This window comes from Sciurus vulgaris, assembly GCF_902686455.1.
Source record: "Sciurus vulgaris genome assembly, chromosome: 15".
NCBI lineage: Eukaryota > Metazoa > Chordata > Mammalia > Rodentia > Sciuridae > Sciurus > Sciurus vulgaris.
In genome coordinates, this window is record NC_136476.1 from 25,154,324 (window position 1) to 25,178,038 (window position 23,715).

The 23,715-nt window shown below is 32.9% G+C and overlaps 1 protein-coding gene across 3 annotated transcripts in view; it reads right to left on the bottom strand.

The window, feature by feature from the left end:
• The window catches only part of BRD10 (bromodomain containing 10), a 94,622-nt gene that overhangs the window by 62,800 nt on the left and 8,107 nt on the right, over positions 1 to 23,715 (bottom strand). For 2 of the 3 annotated variants that reach the window (XM_079112992.1, XM_079112991.1), the window contains exon 2: positions 9,419 to 9,619. The exons of the other annotated variant lie outside the window; for it this stretch is intronic. In XM_079112992.1, coding sequence (XP_078969118.1) covers positions 9,419 to 9,619 — 201 coding nt within the window. The remainder of the gene's footprint in view (positions 1 to 9,418; positions 9,620 to 23,715) is intronic. 3 annotated transcript variants of the gene reach the window in all.

Below are 23,715 nucleotides of genomic sequence, written 5' to 3' on the forward strand. Positions count from 1 at the left end.
GCAGTCAGTTTTCCCCATTAATTATGATGTTGGCTTTGGGTTTGTTATAGTGTTGAGGTAAGCTCCTCCTATCATTATTTCTCCAGTGTTTCTATTATGAACGGGTGTTGAATATTGTTGAAAAGGCTTTTTATGTATTTGTTGACTGTGTGATTTTTTTTCCAGTAATTCTGTTTGTGTGGTGAACTACATTTATTGATTTGCATATGTTGAACCACCCTTGCATCCCTGGAATGAAATCAACTCTATTATTGTACAATCTTCTTAATATGTTGTTGAATACGGTTTACTAATGTTTTAGTAAGGATTTTAAAATCTATGTTCATTGGTCTGTTGTTTTCTTTCCTTGCAGTGTCTGTATCTGGTTTTGGTATCAGGGTGATACTGGCTTCGTAGAATTAATTGGAAGTGTTCCACCCCTTTCTATTTCATGGAATAATTTGAGAAGCACTGGCATTAGTTCTTCTTTAAAGGTCTGGTAGAATTTAGCTAAGAATCCCTTTGGTCCTGAGCTTTTCTCTGTTGGAAGGCTTTTAAAAAAATTACTTCTTTGATCTCACTGCTTGTTACTGGTGTGTTTGTTTTCTATATCCCCCTGGTTTGATTTTAAAGATCATATGTTTCTAGAAATTTGTTCATTAGACTAAACTGTTGGACTTGGAAGATTTTTAAAAATAATTTATTTTTGGATTTGTGTATGCTCAGATAACCAGCTAAAAATTATCAGATGCCAATAAGGAAATTAAAGTGCTCTCATATTTAAATCTTAACATCTGTATAAAAATTGTTCAGCTTGCTATCTTGATCTTAAATTTTTAAAGGGATTTTAACCTATTTAACAAGAAGAAAACTTGTTCTTTTACTTCTTATGCCAAAGATTTTAATTAAAAAAAAAAAAAAAAGCCAAGGCTAAAGCACAACTACAGTAATTTTAAGAGCTTTGACACCTCCCAGTTTTCCAATATGACCTTTCCTATGATTTCCTATGAAAAGTTCTTTTCAGATCCAAATGTATATCTATAATTTTCAGCTAGTTTCTGACTTGAGATTGCTAGAATTGATAGGTTAACAGAATTTCAGGTACCACAACAGATGATAGGGTAATTGTATACATGCAGGGAGGCTTTGTTTAGCATTCCCATATATCGAACCACAAATTGCTGCCTAGATGTCACATTCTTCTGAGGTCACAAAAGAAATCTTACAACAGACTCAAGGACATTTACCGAACTGCCTATCCCACTAGCTAGGTGGCGCTGTACAAATTTTAAGATTTTAAGAGTATATTTTCAATTAGAAAAGCATGCTCATTTTAGAAAAATTAGAACATACAGGTTAAAAGAAAACTGTCACCTACATATATATATATATTTTTTTTAATATTTTTTAGTTGTCGATGGATCTTTATTTTATTTATTTACATGTGGTGCTGGGAATCGAACCCAGTTTCTCACATGTGCCAGGCAAGCACTCTACAACTGAGCCACAACCCTAGTCCCCATTTTATATATGCCCTTTTATGTGAACTCCAAATTTGGATTCATGCAAAATCTAGAACATTCTCTTGAAATGGAAGAGAGGGAAATTAGACCACTATGGCAAGAATGAAGGACAGAATGACATAAGGCAACATTAGAGAGACAGAGATCAAAAGGCGCAAAGTAGGGTCTTATAAACTATTAAGTCATTAAAGTTTCTGTATGAGTTTGCTTTGTTTTGAGGAGGTGATAATTAATAGGTAAGTGGAACATCACATCTGCATTTCAAAAAATTTACTCTAGTTTCAATGAGGCAAGCATGGACACTGTTAAATCAATTAAGTGATCACAAACATCTAAGTGAGAGGTGAAGGAAATGGGATGAAAACAGAAGACAGAGAGAAGCACGCAGATTCAAGAGAGATGTAAGAAATAAAGCTGTCAGGAGTTGAGGATAGATTTGATACGTATATGAGGGAGAAGAAGACATCAAGGATGAATACCAGTTTTCTACCTTGCACAATTCAACTGATGGTGATGCCATTTACCAAAACGGGGAGCACAGAAGTAAGAGAAAGTCTTAAAGGAAAACCCTGGATATTCACAGTTAATTTTAGATATGATAAATTTGAAGAACATATCTGTACCAAACATCTTGTGTTTGCCTCCAAATCCACTCTCTATTCCCTTCACTGTATAAATGTATCTGTCTCAAAAGACAACTCATCCTCTGGTTTTCCTTGAGTTCAGTCAATGGAGAGCCCTGGCAGGTGATCAGAGACAGACAGGAAAATAAGGTGAAGTATATATTCCTTGGGTTTACTCTCTGTGAGGTTGCCTTGCACTGTGCAGAAGGCAATTCTCTCAAAACAGTCTCTTTTGTTACTCTCTTCTGGGTACCAGTAACTATTCCGTCTGTTTGTCTTGGTTACAGTCTTACCTCTTAATGTTCGCCTATATTTCAACCCCTTTAAAAATAAACCTTGAATTATCCTAAGTTGAATACATGTTTTCTGACAGATGTGAGATACTGATATGACACCGATAGCCCATCCAGAGAAGGGAAGCAAGTAGGTCAGAAATTTAAAGGAGAAATTTGGGCAAAAGATATGTCTCCATGGGAAAAGGAGATCCTGTGACAAAAACTTGAGATGTGGCAACATTTAGACAGTTAAGAAGAAGATGGAATTACACAACAATGGCACTAATGAGTAACTAGACTTAAAAAGTTCAATGATTCATATATTTTCAAGAAAGAAAGTAGATATGTTTACTCTTCAAGTCAAAGATGCATAATAAAACATTTTAATGCTATAATTTATTGAACATTTTATACAGAACACGTGATGGTAACTACATTATCAGTACAACTTCCTCACAACTCTAAGATCACATTATTTTGGCAACATACCATAAAACATTAAAGAACTCGTCATAACCATGATTACCAGTATGAAAACACACACATACACAAACATACACATTGATATATCTATCTCTATATCCATTCTTAAGGGATACACATTGTGGTATTCTACAATAACAAAATATCAGAAAAAATCCAAAGTGTCCATCTCATCTGGTAAATAGATACACAGTGATACAGTCTCATAATGTAATACTATTATAACAGCACTTGAAATAAATGTAATAGTTTAATATGGATATTGCTCAGATACATAAATGTTGAATGAAAACACAGTTGTCATTTATACAATGATTGAAGACATGCAAGCAATGTTATATATTATCTATGAATATATACATATGTAGTCAAAACATAAGAAATGCATGGAAACGATCATTTTCGTGCATGGAAATGACCATGATGAAGTAACTGGATCAAATTTACCCTCCAACTATAAACAACCACAAATGAATAAAATACATAAAACAAATGTTTTCAGATATTGAAACAGAGCAGAACTGTGATCATTAAGATGAGTAAAATACATGAGGCAGTCATTACAATTGTCCAGTTTTCTGAGTAAGGTACTTTTCGGACTATGTACAGGGAGGGGAACACAGAGTCCAATGGAGCTGAGTTCCAGGGATGGATATCAGGAAGGACAAAGCACTTGGAAGTTGTGAGATAATTCCAAAACGAAGAAAGACAAACAGAAAAAGAGCTTCATATATCTATATAAGGGTCCCCATGAGACTTTGCTGAGTACTAGCCTATGACTGAATAGCATAAAACCCTACGAAGTTTGGCAAAAATGACCTGTCATCACTTATGGAAGGGACCCTTAGTGGAGATCTCAGAAGGATCATGCTGTAGTAGAGATGAACTAGAGTAAAAGCTATTCTAGACTCACCCTGGAACAGATTAAAACCTGAACTTCAAAGGATTATCAAACCAATCCACAAGAAACTTAACTGTCTGAAAGAACAAAGCCCACTCTCTGTAAAGGGAGCATATAAAAAATCCAAATCCTTAACAAAGAAGCATTCACAATGTCTAATTTTCAATAAAAATTACTGGACATGCCACGAAGTATGGTAAGACCAAAAGAAATGTCAGTCAGTAGAAAGACCTAGAAATCACTAGATGATGGAGTTAGTGGAAAAGAACATTAAAATAAACATAAAATGAATACAGTGGTGAGAGAAATGAAGATGCACACACACACATACACATATATAAAACTAAAGATAACTTCTAGAGATGAAAAAATACATATGAAATTTAAAAATCACTGGACTGAACAATGCAGAAGATCATCAATCTTAAAATCTAACTCAGAAAGGAAGACTGAAAAACCTATGGATCAGAGAAGTAAACTGAATTTCAAGCAATATACATGCACAGACACATAATCCCACACCAAGTGCACAGCACAAATAGCTAAAAAATAATAAAAGAGAAAAACTTAAAAGCACTTAGAGAAACAGGATCTACATTACATACAGAGGAACAAAGATAAGAAGCAACATGTGCTGGGATTACAGCTCAGTGGTAGAGCACTTGCCTAGCACGTGTGAGGCACTGGGTTTGATTCTCAACGCTAAATAAAAATAAGTAAAATAAAGGTCCACTGACAACTAAAAAATATTTAAAAGAAGAAGCATCAGCAGACTTCTCTAAAATAATGCATAATAAAATTGTCATGTTTCAAGGCTGAATAGAAATTAATCTCAAAAAAAAAGAAAATAATTTCTCAACCTAGAGTCATAAATATGTGTGTTTTCAATCCTTCAAAACATAAGGCAGAATAAAAACTTTTAGACAAAGAAAAAAGTCTTCTAAATCCAGAATTCATTGTTGATAGAACCAAATCACAGGAAATGTTAAAAGAAATTCTTTTGGTTTGTTTGTTTTTTAAATCCAGGGGCACTTAACCACTGATTCATATCCCTAGTCCTTTTTATATTTTATTTAGAGACAAGGTCTCACAGGGTTGCTGAGGCTGGCTTTGAATTCACAATCTTACTGCTTCAGCCTTCCAAATGGCTGGGATTTACTGATGAAAAGAAATTCTTTAGGCAATGGGAAAACCATATCAGCAGGTATCAAGAATCAATACAAAAGAAGGCAGACTATTGGAAAGGGTAAGTGTATGGATAAATACAAAATGCTTTTTCTCTTCATTCTTAATTTCTTCAATAAGTAAATGACTTTGAAAAGCACACACAGTAACTGTACTGAGGGTTTGTAACACATGTGCAAATAAAATGTATGATAACTGCAGCATGATGGATGGGAAGTGGGAAATAAAAGCTTACTGTGAAGTCGAATGTATCATTATTTGAAGCTGATGTTTGCACTAAATTAAAGCATATACTGTAATAAACACAAAAAAATCACAAGTATGTCTGTGTCTAACAGAATTTCAAATTAAATAAAGCAAACTAACAGAATTGAGAGAAAAAAATAGACAAATGGTCACTACACTAAAATTTTTGTATTTCTGTATATATTACCAATAAATAACTGCCAATTAAATTTTAAAGTGATTAACAATTGCATGGAAAAAGTTAACAAAATATACTAAAAACTGTTTCACTGAAAGCTATAAAATACTGCTGAGAGAAACTAAAGAAAACAATTACTCAGAAATTAAGCAGTAATACACATATTTTCTTAATCAATAGTCCCTTAGGCTTATTTTTTCCTGTATAAATTCATAATATTCTAAAATTACAAGAAACTGTGAAGATCTTTTTTGTTGTTGTTGTCTTTGCAATCTTTTATTCTTTTAAATTTTTTTTTTTTTTTTTTTTTTTTTGGTGGTGCTAGGGATTGAACTCAGGACTTGTGCGTGCAAGGTAAGCACTCTACCAACTGAGCTACATCTCTAGCCCTGAAGATCTTAATATGGCCAAACAAATTTGGGAAAAAAAAATAAAGACTCATATCATAATTTCAAAGTTTACTATAAGTCTATGGTAATTAAATAAAAAGTATTATCAACATAAAGACAGACCTATAGAAAGATTCACATATATATGTTTAATTGATTTTCAACAAAAAATGCAAAGGTAAATCAGTGGGAGTCTTCCCCTTCTCCCCAACAAATGATACTGGATATCCCTGGGCAGGGGGGGGGGGGGAATCTTCTATCCTAACCTCATACCACATAAGCAAATTAATTTTAAATAGATAATAGATAGAACCATAAAAACTGAAATTTAGGGGTTGGGATTGTGACTCAGTGGTAGAGTGCTTGCCTAGCATGTGTGAGGCACTGGGTTTGATCCTTAGCAACACATAAAAAGTGCCCATCTACAATTAAAAAAAAAATAAAAAGTAAGAAAAAAAAACCCTGAAATTTAGAAATTTCTGGTGGGAGAAAAGATTTTCATAACCTTGGGTAACCAAAAAATCCTATGTTGCTCATAAAAACACAAAATATTTTAAAAACTGGTGACAAGTGAACTTTGCACACAAAAACTAACTCCAAACAGATGAAAGATATAACCATAAAAAACAAAACTTAGATATGTCTGGTTAAAAATGATTTTTATGGCTAGGCACAGTGGCATATGCCTATAATCCCAGTGGCTTGAGAGGCCGATGCAGGAAGATTGCAAGCTCAAAGTCAGCCTCAGCAACTTAATGAGGCCCTAAGCCATTCAGCGAGACTCTGTCTCTAAATAAACTATTAAAAAGGGCTAGGAATATGGCTCAGTGGTCAAGTGCCCCTGGGTTCAGTCCTTGGTACCCCATCCCTAAAAAAAAAAGGGGGTTTTATAACTTTGGGTAAGCTTAAATTTCTTTTTGTGGAGGGAGGCATGTACCAGGATTGAACCCAGTGATGCTTAACCACTGAGCTACATCCCCAGCTCTTTTGTGTTTTTATTTTGAGACAGAGTCTCACTAAGTTGTTTAGGGTCTAGCTACTGGCCTTGAACTTATGATTCTCTTGCCTCAGCCTCCCATTTCACTGGTGTGCAATACCACATGTGGCCAGGTAAGCTAGAATCTCTTATAAAAATCACACAAAACACTCCCCCCCCACAAATGGTAAATGTTTGGTTTGTCCCCTAAGTTAAAGACAGGACAAGTACAGTAGAAAAAACACTGACATTAGAAAATATAACTTCCAGGACTTAAGTTCATAACAAATAACAAAACAAGAGTAATCAGATTATTTTTTGGGGTCTTAGCTTTTTCCCATATTATATATTTTTTCAGCACTCTGATTTTAGAATATATTTTATATTCCCCAAAATGTGATCTGTAAGAAGGAAATTACATCAATTACATTAGGCATATGTCTGTGAAAGAATCTGTTAAGTTTGTTTTTCACCAAATTTTAATATCCTAAATATACTTATCACCAGAATAAACAACAAAAGTCCTAGAAAGTTCAATGGTTGGTTGCTGTGTTTTCAAAGAGATGAACTAAATTTTAAAAGTAAAAACTTCTTGTTCTTGAAAAACACTGAAAATACGAAGTCAGGCAGGCCATGAATGGGAGAAAATATTTATAAGGCATATACATCTGACAAAAGACTGGAATCCAGAATATATAAAGAACTTTTACAATTCAATAATAAAATGCACAGGAATGATGAAAATCCAGGATATTGGTTTCTTCTTGGGCAGAAGAAAAGAATAGGGAGCTTTGTTTATACCTATGCTTAATTTCTTTTAAAACTGCTGGATTGTGAGTCCACAGAGTTTTATTATAATCTTATTTATCACTCTTTATGTTTAAAATATTCTACAATTAAAAAATAAAAAGTCAACACTATACACAAAAAGAGCTCAATTCATATTAATCCACTAAATTATCATAGTTGTTAAGACATTAGTGGAGGACTTTTCTCTCATGGTTTATTTTCCCATGTTTATTTGATGTCAAGGCACACATAAATATATTTAAGAAGACTTAGTTAAGTTTCTTGTTTCCTACTAGCCATTCCTACTAAGATGCTTAAATAGTTCCATAATCACTTCAAAACACTTATTCAAAATGTGTTCACATTTTCAAGATTTTTCATTTTCTTTGCTATTCTCCCTTTTTTACAAGTCACAAGGAAAGTATACTGTTTAGGAGCACAAGATCTACTAGAAGGTGGGTTCCAATCTTAAGTTCACCATTCAAAAACTGCCTGACCTTGGGCAAGTTACTTGTCTTTGTGTGACTCAGGATAAATGTTGAATACATGTAAGGTGTTTAGAGTTAAACTGGCCAAAAGTTGTGCTTAATAAATAAATGTTAACCATTATTTTATCTTCTTGTTACTATTATTATTATCAATACTTTCAGAGAAATTGTTGTCTCTTCCTTTGTTCTCCCTATATCAAGGAAGGTACCCAAATCCTGCTAATCGTTCCCAGAACAATCAGACTTCTCCATTTCCAATAACCCATAGCAAAGGTCAGGATTACTATAAACTTCTTATAAGTCTTTTATTTTTCCAATTCTTCCCAGTCCAATCTATTATATACTACTGTCAGATTTTTATCCCTTTCTATTTGCTCCCCTTTCCTACAGCAGGAAAGTTCTATGGGGCTCTACAGAAGGAAATAAAATATTTTATAGAGGGTTCCAAAATTAATAACTGCTGTAAAAAGTATGATAGTAGAAAGTTTCAAGGCTGAGTTTTAATTCTACAAATATCAAAGCAAGCTACATTTATTAAGAAAAGCAACATTTCCTTTGGGTCTGGGGATATAGCTCAAAGATAAGAGTGCTTGCCTGGCATGCATTAGGCCCTGGGTTTGATCCCCAGCTCCACCAAAAAAAAAAAAAAAAACGAAAGAAAAAAGAAAAGCAACACAATATTATAAATTGCCTTTGACAAATATTAGCTAGTCCCTATTCCATCAGCAATCACTCCAAACATAGTTTGAGATTTGATTTGATATAAAAATCACAAGCCAACTATAGAAACTTGAGTTTCACTTACCTCTCTAGGCCCTAGTTTCCTTTTGTTGTATATAAAATGTTATATAAGTGCCATCACTCTATGCTCCCAGTACCTAGAAGGTACCACTAATTTAGTGTAACACATTTTCCTGATAAATCCAAAATAAGCTAGGTTATCCAGGAAATAATATTAATGGAGGAACTGGCAGAGGTCACTTTATACGTCATTCTTGAACTACACAATTTCTGAAGTTTCTCCTAATTTTAAAGGTCTGTGATTCTATTCTAAAACTACAAATCTACATAAAATTCATCTAATTTAATGTTCCCTTGAGAATATTTTGAGAAATCTAGAAAGTATTCTGAAATCTTTTATAGAAATTATTTTTGTATAAGTTTCAAGGTAATTTGTTTTAAAATGTAAAACTATATTTTTAAACAAATTTCACTGTGCTATTTCATTATGAATTTATACTTTGGCGACAATGCATTTTGGAGTACTACATAAATGAACCCAGGAATTTGATAGGGGCACAGAAAAGTTATGCAAACTCCTCTTTGAAAAGTAATTCCTGGAAATCTGAACATCATGAAACTCATTTTTTTTTTAACATTTACCTTTTTTCTTCTTTTGCTCTCAGCTGTTCTTCCTGTCTCAAAACTTGAACCATTATAGATTCAAAAACTCCACTTGTCAAGCCTGCCAAACTTCGAGGTGTTGACCGACGCCTTGTTGAAGTACATGCAGTTCCCTTTTCATCCTCCAATCCATAATAGCCTCTAGATGTAACTGCTATCGTTGTCTTTTCTCTCAAGTGCCTTGGAGAAGAATAAGTCAATTTATAAGGTCAAATCTTTGTGATAAGCAATAAACCCCCTTTATCAGCATCTTAAGAATCTCATTTGCTCACTACATTAAAAGTGTTTAGTTAAAAACCTTACTTAGCCATGATTCAGATTTTTATCCTTCCCACATAATTTCTTACTCTTTTATTCATGACATATAATTGGTCTGTAAGTCTCTTCTCTATATTTAAAAAATATTAAAACTGAAGTATTAAAATTCAGACTTAAAGTACTATACTATTTCTTTAATGGAAAAAAAGATTATTTGAGATATATTTCATACTACATTGGTATGAGAAAAAGTATAATAAAAACATATTGGAAAAGAAAATTTACCATGACACATGAACACTTTGAGGAAATTATAAACAAATACAACATTACAATATATGATTGTAGGTTGAAATTTGGAAACCCTTCAACTAAAAGAATCTAGGAATCTAGAATTCTTCTTCAATCCCCTCACAAAAGTCTCCTGTTTTCATTAATGTACTGAGTTATAATCTAATGCTTAAGAATAATGATAAAAAAGTTTCTTAGAAGTTTGCTTAACTGTTCATGAGTTCCCTTACTCAATTTAAAATAACTGATTAAAACCATTTACAATGGAAAAAGAAACAGTGCATTAATCTTGGGAAGTTTTAAAAGCCATGCTAAATACTAATTTTTGAATTAGCATCTATTATATGAGGGTTAATTATAAAAAGATGTTTTTGGGGAAAACATCTGTTCTTCCACCTTTGTGAGATATGCCAGAGCCTCTGAAGGTTTTGTATATGTTGTTTCTACAGTGACAAAATCAAGTCAATACTCAAAGCAAGCAATCAACATACTGGATAGGAATTTACATGAATTAAATGTTGACCTTGTATTTCCCTGCTTTCCTACAAATTGTCTAAAGTTCTACTAAAACATAAATCTTTATGGCATAAAATACAAAGCCTGCCCTCCTTAGACTATGTACACAGTAGTGTATAACTCTAAATCAGAACAACTTCATAACAATCTTACCCTCTCTGCAATCTGGGTCCCATGAATAGATTCCACTGAACTGTAGTACTATTGTGTTTTTTCTATTATAAGGATGTAACACTATAATTGACTCAGCTTTTGGTAGGGGAAGAACTTTAAACTAGTTTTCTATTAATACTGAAGAATCCTGGCTAATTTGGTGTCCTGTTTCAGACTGATCCTTTAGTGCACAATAGCATACAACAATATGATAGCTAAAAGAGCTGGAAGTAAGGAATTGTGGGCTAAAGGAAAACAGTTGACTGCCAAAAAGAGATACTGAATGGATGAACTTCAAGTTCATCTTGTTATCTTCTTACCAGGTAACCCAACTAGCTCTGTAATTTTAATTACTTCTTCATCAATAGCAATGGAAGAGAACATTAATCAACAATATTACATTGAACAGTGATGACAGCTCAGAGGGTCACTAGGCATGTAGCGAACTGCAGATAGTGACCCAGTAAGTATATAGAACATTGAGCATAAGGAGAGTTGAGGAATAAGTCAGAAACAACATTGGTATTTTACCCTTCTAATTCAGTCTTATAATTGGATAAGATAGCGGCTTGGGAAGCTTCAACAGGAGGATGGAGAGTTCAAAGCCAGTCTCAGCATGAGTGAGGCACTAAGCAACTCAGTGAGACCCTGTCTCTAAATAAAATACAAAATAGTGCTGGGAATGTGGCTCAGTGGTTGAGTACCCCTGAGTTCAATCCCTGGTACCAAAAAAAAAAAAAAAAAAAAAAGTTACAAACTTTTTAAAAACATTACTTTCTCAGAACAGAGAATGTAATGTCCTTTATTATCAGAAATAAAAATTTATAAACTTTAATATTTATTAAACAATTTAAAAACCCAAAAGTATAATGCTGTTTCTCTCTTATCAACATGTAAAGATTTGAAAGACTTTTATTACTCAGTGTTGGAAAGGGTATAAGGAAAGAAAAATTCTCATACGTGAGAGGATATATACATACATTAGCAGTCTTTCTGAAAGTCAATTTGGTAATAATCACTAAGGTTTAGTATGCACATAACCTTTACTCATGTTTTAAGGAATTTACCCTATAGACATACCTCTATAAGTAATAAAACACAGAGTATCATGTTATTAAAAATATTGAAAATATAAATGTCATTTGATAAAGAACAGATTATCTATAGTAATTATGTTTAGTAATTATATTATATTATATATAATTATATTATATATAAAAAGGAAGCAGGTACATGTGTATGTACTCACTATAAAAGATGTCCACATTACACTGCTAAATATAAAAGGTTTCTGAACAAAATATATTTTCTAAACCAAAAGGATCATATACAAATACATACACACACATACGTAGCATCTTAGCAGTGTGTATTTGTGTACATATGGATTCAAACTCTCTAGACTACTGCAACTGTTTCTTGACAGGTCTTTTTGCTTCTACTCTGATCTTCTTACAGCCTATTCATATAACAACTCACATAATACTTTTAAAAAGTTACTCAGAGCATGTCATTACCCTGCCTTGTCCTCTCCAAAATCTTCCAGTCATACTTAGAATACAATCTAAAGTTTTTCTATGACTTACAAGACCTAATGTAATATGGCCTTCATCTCTAGACCTCATTTTCTGCCACTGTAACAGTAGCTCTTTGTGTTCCATCCACAGAAGTCTTTTTGTTATTCTCAGTTATACCAATGCATCAATTTCCCAGCATCTTTGCACTTAATTTCTCTCCTATAAGATACTCTTCCCCACATAGTCCACATAGCCAGGCACTATCCCTTCATTCAGGTTTCAAATTCCACCAAATCTGAGGGTACTTCCTGATCATAATATTTAATAAAACCCTGTCACTCTTTGTATTCATGTTATTCATCATGGCATTACATTATATAATTATCCATTTATTTGTTAAATTATCTAACACACAACCAGAACAAAAGCTCCAGGAAGACAGGAACTTTGTTTCCTTATTGACTGTATGATCAGATTCCAAACTATAGTATGTGTGTGTATGAGTGTGTGCATGTGTACGCATGGATGCACACACAAAGGAAATATTTGGTATGACGCAAGACAAGCTGTTTATTTTTCACTTATGCACAAAAGTTTCTGACCATTTTTTCCATAGTAAAATAATTCTGGTTAAATATTCTTTAATTCATCAGAAAATAAAAAGGACTAAAAACCAAATCTCAACTAACCTCCAAATAGGAAATGTCAAATAATTAATCAATGACCATATAAATACACTGACTATTCCCTTCTAAAACTCAAGCTTTTACGTGTATGAGGAAAATTATTTCATGAAATCCACCTGATAATACTTTGAAAAATACACTGCCAACCATAAACAAAAACTAAGTAGTAAATATGGATGACTCACTGAGGTTAAGAGTCATGATTTCTATCTTTTTTCTTACAAACATGAAAAGTCTTTTCTGTGTTAACAGATTCTGAATTTCAGAATTCAGAGGCTACATTCTACTTAAAATTATTAAAATAAGTATTAACAAGGAAGTGAACTGATACTAAGCTTTACTTATAGTTAACACATGAACTAACACTGGCTCCCTATTAAAAACAAATGTTTTGGAAGGTTTCCATTATTTTGCTGTTTTTATCGAAAACAATATGTAAATAACTATGTCACCTATAAAGGCTGTATTTTGAGTGGGAGCTATAGCTCAGTGTTAGAGCACATGCTTAGCATGCAAAAGGCCCTGAGTTCAATCCCCAAGAAACAAAAACACAAAATTATATCTGCACAATTAAAACTTGGAAACAATTATCTGATCTGCTTAAAAATATTCTAAATGAAGAGTTTCAATCATTGTGTTCACCCATTAATTTCAAAAATAGTAAAATGTATATGGTCCTATAGTCCTCAAGGTCCTAGTAAGAAAGGGATTATGTATAAAAGGCAGTGATGTTTATGATGGGATATTTACAAATATGCAGGCAAGGCTAAGAGAAACTAGGAAGAGAGTACTCCTAGGTTAGCCACAGAAGAGAGCTGTTAGCACTCTAGGCCCAATAGCGCAATGGACAGAGCTGTAACCATAGGAGGATGGAACAGTTACTGACAACCAGCAAAAATGAAGTTATTAAAATAAATACTCCTACTTCTCTGTCAATACCTTTCATCGTCTGAACCTGGTCAGAAATGAGAGGTCAAAGGCAGACCAATTGATACAGTCCTTAGAAATCAAGGTACAAGAGTAGAGAACGCATATGAATGGGCAAATGAAGACTATTAGCACCTCAACCTTAGTATAGTTTTCAAGAGTAACTAAAGGAAATTAGGAAAGACAAAAATTTTACTGGTAGATTGCAACAAAAATTTCTGCATTTTGATAGTCAACCTAGTCTGATGCACTTCTTCCATCTAGATTTATTTACCTTTATTACCTCTGAGCTATAGTAGTTATTAAAACAAACTATCCAAATAAACCTAACAAGTCTTTCAAACATCTCTTCAGTCAGGCAGTAAACCAAGATTTCCAAAATTAGTAAAGTATCACAATGCCCCTGCCAAAAGTAACATTTATAGAAGTACCTATATATACTTTATAAATAATGTTCATGCACTGGGAATACATATTAATTTTTTTTTTCTGCTTGGGAAGCCAGATCCTAAAAGTCTAGAAACCATTGCTCTCATCAGGTAGTTTATAGCTACCAGATAACCAAAAAAAGTTTTATATCCACAAAAAAGCATTTATCACAAACTACTAAACTTCTACCTTCTACCTAATAGAAGATCTTTACCTTCTATTCTTCCAATTGATATTATTACCTCTGAAATTTTTCTTTGTCCTCATCTACATCTCTAGCTCCTTCTTTGACTCATTTGCTGTAACAGGATTATGCCTCTTATAGCTATTCATGTATTTAAATGGCTGAAACTCAATACTTGACTAACTTATCTCATCTCCCTTGACCAATTATCTTTTTCTATCTCAGGTATTTAGCGTTTCTGTTACATCTCAGTTCAGTCTCTTTACTCCTTTAACTCCATTATTAAGAACTACAGTGAAAACCACCTTGCAGTCTGTTTTCTAACTATACACAGGACTGGGCTTAACTGTGCCTAAGAAGAGTTCTTTGAAGGTGGTCAACTCCCTTTTTTTCCCTCCAGAACAGCAATTTCTAATACCACCCTTATTCAAAAAGCTTCAACATATTACCCATCATCATTTGGCAGTTGACTCTGCCCATTATTTATTTCACGTACACAAAAAAAAATGGTAGGAAGAGCTCCATTCCCAAGTAAGAACTCCATTAACTTTCTGCTTTTCAAAACACAAAATTATCTGAATATAGGCTCAACCTTACTTTATGTTTCAGTGCAAAATGTGCCTCCAATCTTCTGATCAAAAACTAATCACTTCACAGGTCGTCAGAATTTATATTTCATTAAATATCTTCTGCATCTTCAATCTCTCTTTCTCTAACTGCTAGGTGCCTTTAGCATATAAGCATGTCCAAGTTGTATTCCCCTTGAAAAGAGTCACATCTGAACTGCTGATCCACTTCACCTTTCATTCACTTCTCAATCTACTATAATGTGGCATCTGCTTGCACCTACTCTACTGAAATCATTCTCCCCAAATAATCTCCCAGTTATGAATTCCCAGGAATATTTTTAAGCTTTTATTTTACTCAACCTCTCTATACATCTGATCATTCTCTTGTTAAGACCTTGTGCTAGATTTGGCAGAAAAAAAGTTTTAGGTAAGCAGAAAGAGAGAAGTTACTAAATAAAGACAAAAATTTCCATTTGGACAATAAATTAATTCATTTAATATACTGACTGAGCAACAGGAATTCAGCAATGGACATGATGGCAGTTTGTACAAATGGAATGAAAAGTATGAACATCCAAGATGACTAGCATATTTGGCTTGAAACAATGACACTACCTTTGATGAAAACTTTTAAGTAGAAAAAAAATTGAAAAATTAGGAAATATTTAGGTTAGAAATACTTCATTTTTAACATTTTGAGGTAAGAGTTACACAACAGCCTAGAAAAGCCCCAGTCCTTGTTTCGTATTTCTGTTCATCAGAAATATGAAAGGACTGGGGCTGTAGCTCAGTAGTAGAGCACTTGCCTAGCGTGTGCACTGGGCTCAATTCTTAGCACTACATAAAAATAAACATAAAATAAAGGCATTCTGTCCATCTACAACTACAAAAAAAAAAAAAGAATGAAAGAAAGAAAAAGAAATGAAAAGAAAAAAGATGTGTGAAACACTAAGACAGGACTTAAAATATTGGTTTGGGAGTGTTAGTGATAAGGAAGGCGATAAAAAAATATCTCTAGAGTAATAAATACAGGGATATAATATATAAAGATATAATTTTAGGGGTTATTGAGAGTTACAAGAAAGAACACAGTAAAAGAAGAAGCCTAAAAAAGATGAGTTAAAGAATAATATAAGTAAAGAAATGGCACAACAGAGGCCAAAAGAGAAGAGTTTTAAGTACTAATGTGATCAAAACTGGTTAAATTTTCCAGGTAGAATGAGGAAGGATGAAGTAAAAGAAAAGGATTGAGCAAAAAGGTATTCATTAGTAAAATTCAAGAAGACAACTTTAGTAAGAGATTAAGGGCAAAGAATCTTAGGAGTTAAACAACATTTCAAAGTCTTTGTTCATTTCTGACATGGCATCAAATAAATAATGCCCAAATGAATAAATGAAGACTATCAGAACTATTTTTTAAAATCAAATATATTGCTTAGAATATATTTATTTCCCTATTTTCTTGTTTTGAATTTAAGGAAGGCACCAAGGTAAATGTAAAGTTTTTTACACAGAAATGGTATTTAAAAAGTGCCTTACTAACTTTGACAAGTTTGGTAAGCATTTTTAGTTGAGTTAGGGTATTCTGCTCAACATTATTATTACTGCTACAGCTATACCTTGTCACACAGAAAAATTCAAGCTCTGAGGAACAGGCAGAACAGAATTTCCCTATGTTATTCTCACTGTCCAGATATTCATGTTTCTCACAAGATGATAAAGTTGTGATAAGTGTGCAAAGGAGACAAGCAGATATCTTTGGTTTCCTATTTCTGGCCAACTCCTCTATATATCTGCCAAAAAATTTAAGGTAAGGCTCTAAAATAGTAAATTGTAAATTCAGGACACTTTAAGATTCACACAATGGCACAAAGAGGAAAACCAGGGAAGACAGGGTGAGTCTTGCCCCTGTCTACTTGAAATAACAGATCCTAACAAAGAGATACTGAAATCTGGCAAGAGCTAAAGGCATACTTGAAATCAGGAGGATGTGGCAAGTGGATGTTATGGTGTCCATAGAAAGAAAGTAATGTTACCAACTTCTCTTTTCATTTCTCATTTAATGAATAGGAAGAATATCATCCTTATTCCCCACAAATCTGTATTTTCTAGTGTTTTCTCATGTATTTTTTATGCCAGTGATCAAACATTGGTGAAACAATGTTGATTCTACTACTTTATTAAAAAGCCTCATATTTAATAAAATAAACACTTGAAAAAAACTGGGGGGAACATTTTAACAGAGGACTCACTTTACCAGATGTTAAAATGAACTTTAAAGTAAAAATAATAAAAATATTTAATATCAGAAAATGAATACTTAGGTCAAGAGCACAATGGAGAAAATTTGAAAATAGATCCAAATACACCAGGAACATATCCTAAAGATGATATTTCAAAACAATGGAGAAAAGTAATGTTACAACTGGATGCACATTTGAGAAAAATAATGAAGTTGAATCTGGGTCACTTCTGGACCCAAATTCTAGACAGATCCATTCATTCATTCCTTCATTAAATATTAAGCCCTTGGTAGCGGGCTAGGTGTTGGCATCAACATTTATAAGCACCACTCCTGTTCTTACTGAGTTTACATGACAATAAAGAAGATATACAAAATGCAAGTAAACAAATGTGGCCATAATATGTAAGTCCTAAATTATATACTGTTACATTCTGTGAAGGATAGTCAAGAATTAGGAAGTTACTCTGAGGAAGTAATAGGAGGAGCAATTGATCATTTAAAAAAAAAAAAAAAAAAAAAAAAAAAAAAAAAAAAAAAACCTTAAGAACAGAATATTCTAGATAAAAGAGTAAGTATAAAGGCCCTGATATGAGAAATGGTTTAGCAGGTATGTAGGAAGAAGAGAAAATCAAAGTCCTTTTACTAAGTGTTAATGAAGCATTTAGTTTTAAGATGAGTACTGACTTCTTTTAATGTATACTTTAAAAATTCCACTCTGGCTCATCAGTAGAAAACAGAATTGGAGGAAAACTGAGAAGCAGGATAATAAGTTAGGAAACTACAGCAGTATTCCAGGCAGATGATAATGGCTTACACTCAAGTGGTGACAGTGGAGAAAAATATACAAGACTGATTGAATTACGATTATTTACTTTTGGTGCTGAGCATAGAACCTAGGGTCCTGGGCTTTCTAAGTGCATGCTCTAACCACTGAAATACACAAAATTTAAAATATATTTTGGAGACAGAAAGCTCACAATTGACAGACTTCATATGAGAAATAAGGTAAAAGAATCAATGAAAAACACTAGCTTTATGGCCAGAACCATCTGGGAGTTGGTAAAATCTACTAAGATAAGGTTGTCTAAGGATTAAAAAAAAAACTATAAAACAAACCAGAAGTTCAGTTTTCAACATGTTAAAAGTGAGATGGCTAATAAGACACCTAATTGAATATCAGAAACTATTAAAAATAGTAGCCTCTTAACAGCAGGAAACTTTGAATTGGTAAAGATATTTATATTTTATTGAATTATCTCTTGTACTGTTTAATTTTTGCCACCAGATGCACACATTATTTTTTAAATTAATAAACTATAGGGGCTGGGGTTGTGGATTAGTGGTAGAGTGCTCGCCTAGTGTGTGTAAGGTCCTGGGTTCGATCCTTTTGCCATAATCCTTTTTTTTGGTTATTGGCAAAGCTTTTGAAAAATAACTTGGTAAACAGAATAACCAGATAGAATATCTTAGATTCATAAAATTCTGTATTTAACATTTTTTTTTCTGAGACTAAAATTATTCAAGTAAAGAAACAAAACCATTAAGTTCAACCTAAATTAGTGATGTGAATTTAGCATATTGCCTATTTCAGCAAAGGAAAGTAGTCTTTCCTTTTTTTCCTATCCCTACTCCAGGATTTCTTCAATATATGAAACAAAAATTTCCAGATACATTTGCACACACAATCCTACACCAAATTCTAAGAAAGTCAAATGCAAATCTTTTAATTTGTAATTCAAAAGAATAAGATATGCTGAAAATTAAGGGATGAGAAAATACCAAACTGATGCTAGTTTTCTCCTCCATTTCACATGTGCTCCTTATAATTCTCCACTTTAAAAGCTTTTAATACAATAACTTCTGATATGGAATATCAGACTGTTAGCACAGCACAGGAGGCCCTCCATGATCTGGTCCTCCCAGTCACACCTTATCACTACTCTTCTATATTTAACTATACTAGCCAAGTTAACTGTTGGCTATTCCCTAACTATATACAGTAGTAATAACTATATACAGGCTGTTCTCCCTTTGCACTTTCGAATATACTGTTGTTGTCCAGAATGATCCCAATTAACTTAATTATCAACTCCTGTCTTTGTATATTTATCTTTGAATTCCCCATTCCCCTAGAGTGCCTATAAAACAATAAGCATTGTAAATATGCTGAATATAAGAACTATACCTATCTTACCACATTAACCATCTACTACCTTCTATTATGTTGTTGAACACTGTATCCACCCTTTAAGGGAGGGTATGATGTCTCTATTCAACTCAAGGAGTATCTATTGAACTCCTTTGCACTTCAGTTTCTACATATATAAAAATGTATGAGAAAATCTTAAAACGTAGCAAGGCAAAGAGAAATGTAAACATACAACTTCAGTGTCACTTTTTAAAACTTCAAAACAAATATGCATTCAAATGGTAGATTCTATAAACAAAGGAGTACACCTAACCTATGCTGAAAAGCAGAAATGGGCAAAGAATTTTTCCTGAGGAGATGACAACTCTGTTTAGTCATGAACAACATGCAGGAATGTGGGTCTAATATGGTAATACTATTTCATGTTATGTATTCCACAAACCTTAAAAGATACAATGAATAAGACATACCATCTGCCTTTAAAGATTCCAATCCAGATAGATCAACAGACTGACCCCTAATACAATGTTTTGTGTTTTGATTTTAAGTGCTATAAACAGATGCAAAACAAAGAATCATAGAGTACAAAGTGTGTGTGTGGCGGGGGGGTAAAGCAATTCCTTCTGTATTAGGCTCCACTGAAGAGGTGACATTTGAGTTGAACCTCAAATGATTAGAATTCACCTACAGATAGGAAGAAAAAGTAAAGGGGCTCTAAGTAGAAAAGAGGACACTTCAAATGTAAAATTGTTTTGTGTATTATGAAGTTAATGGCCAATGAATGGAATTCTAGAGAAAACCACTATCTTATTCAACAAATAAGTGTCACTGGCAAAACAAATTAAATTCACTTTACTCAAAAAGGTATCATGTCTAGAGTATAAAACATCATATATTAATTCTTTCAGAGTTCTAGAATGCCAAGAGGGCTATTTCTGAATTTTTTTCCCTCTAACAATGCAGAGCAAAACTATCACTTAAAGGTCAGAATCAAAACCTCTTTCTAAACAGCTCATGGTATAATCATGTGCATAATATAAGAATATTTATCTTCAGTTACTATTCACATTCTGTTATTTCTGTTAAAGGCCTAATTTCTTCTTCAGTTAGTTAAATGGAATTTTCTCCACTGTAACCACACATCATCATGACTATACACTTGTTAATTCTGTGGACTAAACCTTTGACTCTTAACTTTTTCTGAGTCTGTGGCTTTCTGATAACCTAATAATGTTTTGTATATGCACTCTAGAAAAATTAAAATGTGCATGTATGCACATGCGCACGCACACACACACTACTGTGTACTGTATCTGGGGGGAGGAAGGGTTATAAACACCTTTAAGACATATAGACTTGGAACTCATACTGAACTATAAAAGAGAAACACAAAATTTAAAAATCATCCAAAGGGCTCTGAAGCCAATAAATATAACACTTTGCCTGATAAGCTAGGTACAGTGCTGTACACCTGTTATCCCAGAAACTCAAGTGGCTGAGGCAGGAGGATCTTAAGTTTGAGAGCAACCTCAGCAACTTGGTGAGACCCCATCTCAAAAAGAAAAAAAAAAGTCTGAGCATGTAGCTCACTCCTGGGTTCAATCCTCAGTACAGAAATAAGAAAAAAAAAAAACAAAACTTTGCCTGATAATGTGCAAAAGTATTACTATGACAGTTAACCCTGAGCCTCTTTCATTACTCCCCAAAATTAAAAGAGAAAAACAGAAAGTAGTATTATTACTCACAGTTAATATGTAAGATCACATAAGTAAGTTTAAAAGGATAAAAGTATAAGGCCTGGTATCTTTGAGTTTAAGCTAAGGCTTCCCTTTATTATTTTTTAATGGTCTTTAACATATTCCCTCTGTGTAACAGGATTTACTCAGAAGTAATGCTTTGATATGATTCTAAATTAAAATCAGTTTCTCACATTATAAATAAAACAGCCTGCCATGAAAATTACTTTCATGTTCTAAACTCCACTGGAGGATGAAATTATGAAAAGATTACTTGCCATATAGTTCAACAGGTGAATTTTAACTGTATAAAAATAAATGAAAACCTTATTACAAAGTCACTATTCACCTTTCATTTCACCACATTTAGAAAAATTACATCATCATGTTAAATCTAATAATTGATTTAAAATGTAAACCCAGAAACTGAAGAATGAATACAACCTTACCTAAGGAAGTAGTCCTGCCCACCACTCTCCCTCCAAAAATTGATCCTTAATTTGGTGAATTTTCTAGAACCAAATCAACTGGTAGGAAAAACAGAGGACAACCAAACAGAATTCTATCAGCAAAATCTTTACGATTATAGGAAACTTTAGATAAACAACCTGGTTTCTTCAACATGATTTTGTTGCAAGAAAAGGATGGGTAGTAGGGAGAGAGGGATAGGGAGGGAGAGAGTATTAAAAAGACACGAACCAATCACTTATATGTAGCCTTAGAAATTGTGATTAGAAATACATAAAAAAATAAAATTTTTTAAACAACTAGAAATGTAAACACTAACTGTATATTTGTTACTAAGAAAAATATTTGGGGTGTAACAAGATATTGCAGTTGTATTTAAAATGAAAATGTACTCACATCTGAGAGTTATAATCTAAAGCATTTACAGAATCATTTGCTATCAGTGATTTGCTTCAAATACACAACAGGGGAAATACACAGAAAGAGTAGATGGGGCAAAATTGGTCATAAATATTGTTGGGGACTAGGTACAGGATACAGGAAGGTTCAAATATTGTCTTTTTAAAATATGTTCAAAATTCTCTAAAAAATGTTTTGAACAATGTAAAACCACTCTAAAAATACAGAATGCTTTGTGTCATAGCCTATGCCAAATTCCTGAATAAAATGTATATCTCATATCACATCTCCTGACTTACACACCTAAAAACACTGTCCCTCACTATTTATCAGTTACTTCAAGTTCTGCTCCACATGAAGATACCTGCTTTTCATTTCTCTTCCACCTTTCCTCCATTCCAACTATAATCCAAAACACAAAGGTAATTAAGGACTGACAATCATAAAAGTAGTGCTACAAATATACTTCAATGAAAAGAAAACTAAATTGTAAAGTGAAATCAAGTGTGAAAGAGGTACTACACCATGAAGCATCAGTTTTCAAACTTTATTATGCATAAATGTCATTGAGGGAGTACAGTATATATTTAGTTACAATAAAAGTCATAAAGAAAAACAAAAGAGGTTAAAGTGGATAGGTAATTACCAATGAGAGGTATATTATTTTGTGTATTGATGACTTTCTAATATTTTTATCTTCCAATTTTAAAAATTCAGATACCTCAAAAATTTTGTGAACCAACATATAAAAAAAATCTATATTTATAACTGCTTCTATGGAAAATGTTTCTATGTAAAGTTTTACAGATTGTCTATTTCCTTCCAAGTAAAATGGAGTCTATTTTTATTTTTAGAACAAATATGAGGGAAACCCCCTGACCTCACTAGGAATCACTTAGCAAAATTTTGGAATCCCTTACTGTATTTGCTAGGCAAACTACCATTGACATTGAAAAGCAGTTTTAAAAACAAAAAATATGAAATGCCACTAGGAAATAATATTCTACTTGAGCATATATTTTGTGGCAGAGATTTTCTTTGATATCTACCTCAAAAGACTGAGAATATGCATTACCATAAAACTCAGTGTACTGTGCTAAATTATAATTACTTTTAAAAACTGCTAACTTTTAAAGCTTTTGTAGATTAAAACTGTAGTTACTATAAATTGGGGTGTTATCATTTGAAATAAAATTTATATCTAGCAAATGAGATGCATCTGAAGGAGGGAGTTATATTTTAGAGAAGATAACCAAAATATTTCATGCGCTAAATAACAACTCAAACACTTCCTGCATAATATTCTGGCAATGTTTTTTTCACTGATTTTAACACAGAAGACAAACTCTCACAAAAGAACATTAGTAGAGTATTTAGCACAGCAAGAGGTTGATATGGTCAAGCAGTTTTATCTTAAACTAGCTTATCTTTTGTATCTTCACCTTTTCTATCTTTTAGTGGGATACCTACACAGATATGAACAGATGTGAATACTAAGACAAGGTGACATTTAAAAAGACAGAAAAGATGCTATCAGAAGAGTCTTTTGTCTGAAGTTCTTTTCAGATGATTGTACTCAAAAGGTTTAAATATTAAAATTTGGGGTGATTTCTTAGCACTAGCTATTGCAAGTTAGAAGCACACCTAGAAAATGTGTGGATTTTATATTTTGAATGGAATTATAAAAATAACAGCAATACATGATCACTGCATAAAAAATTTAGAAGTATAGAGTGGAAGGAAAAATTA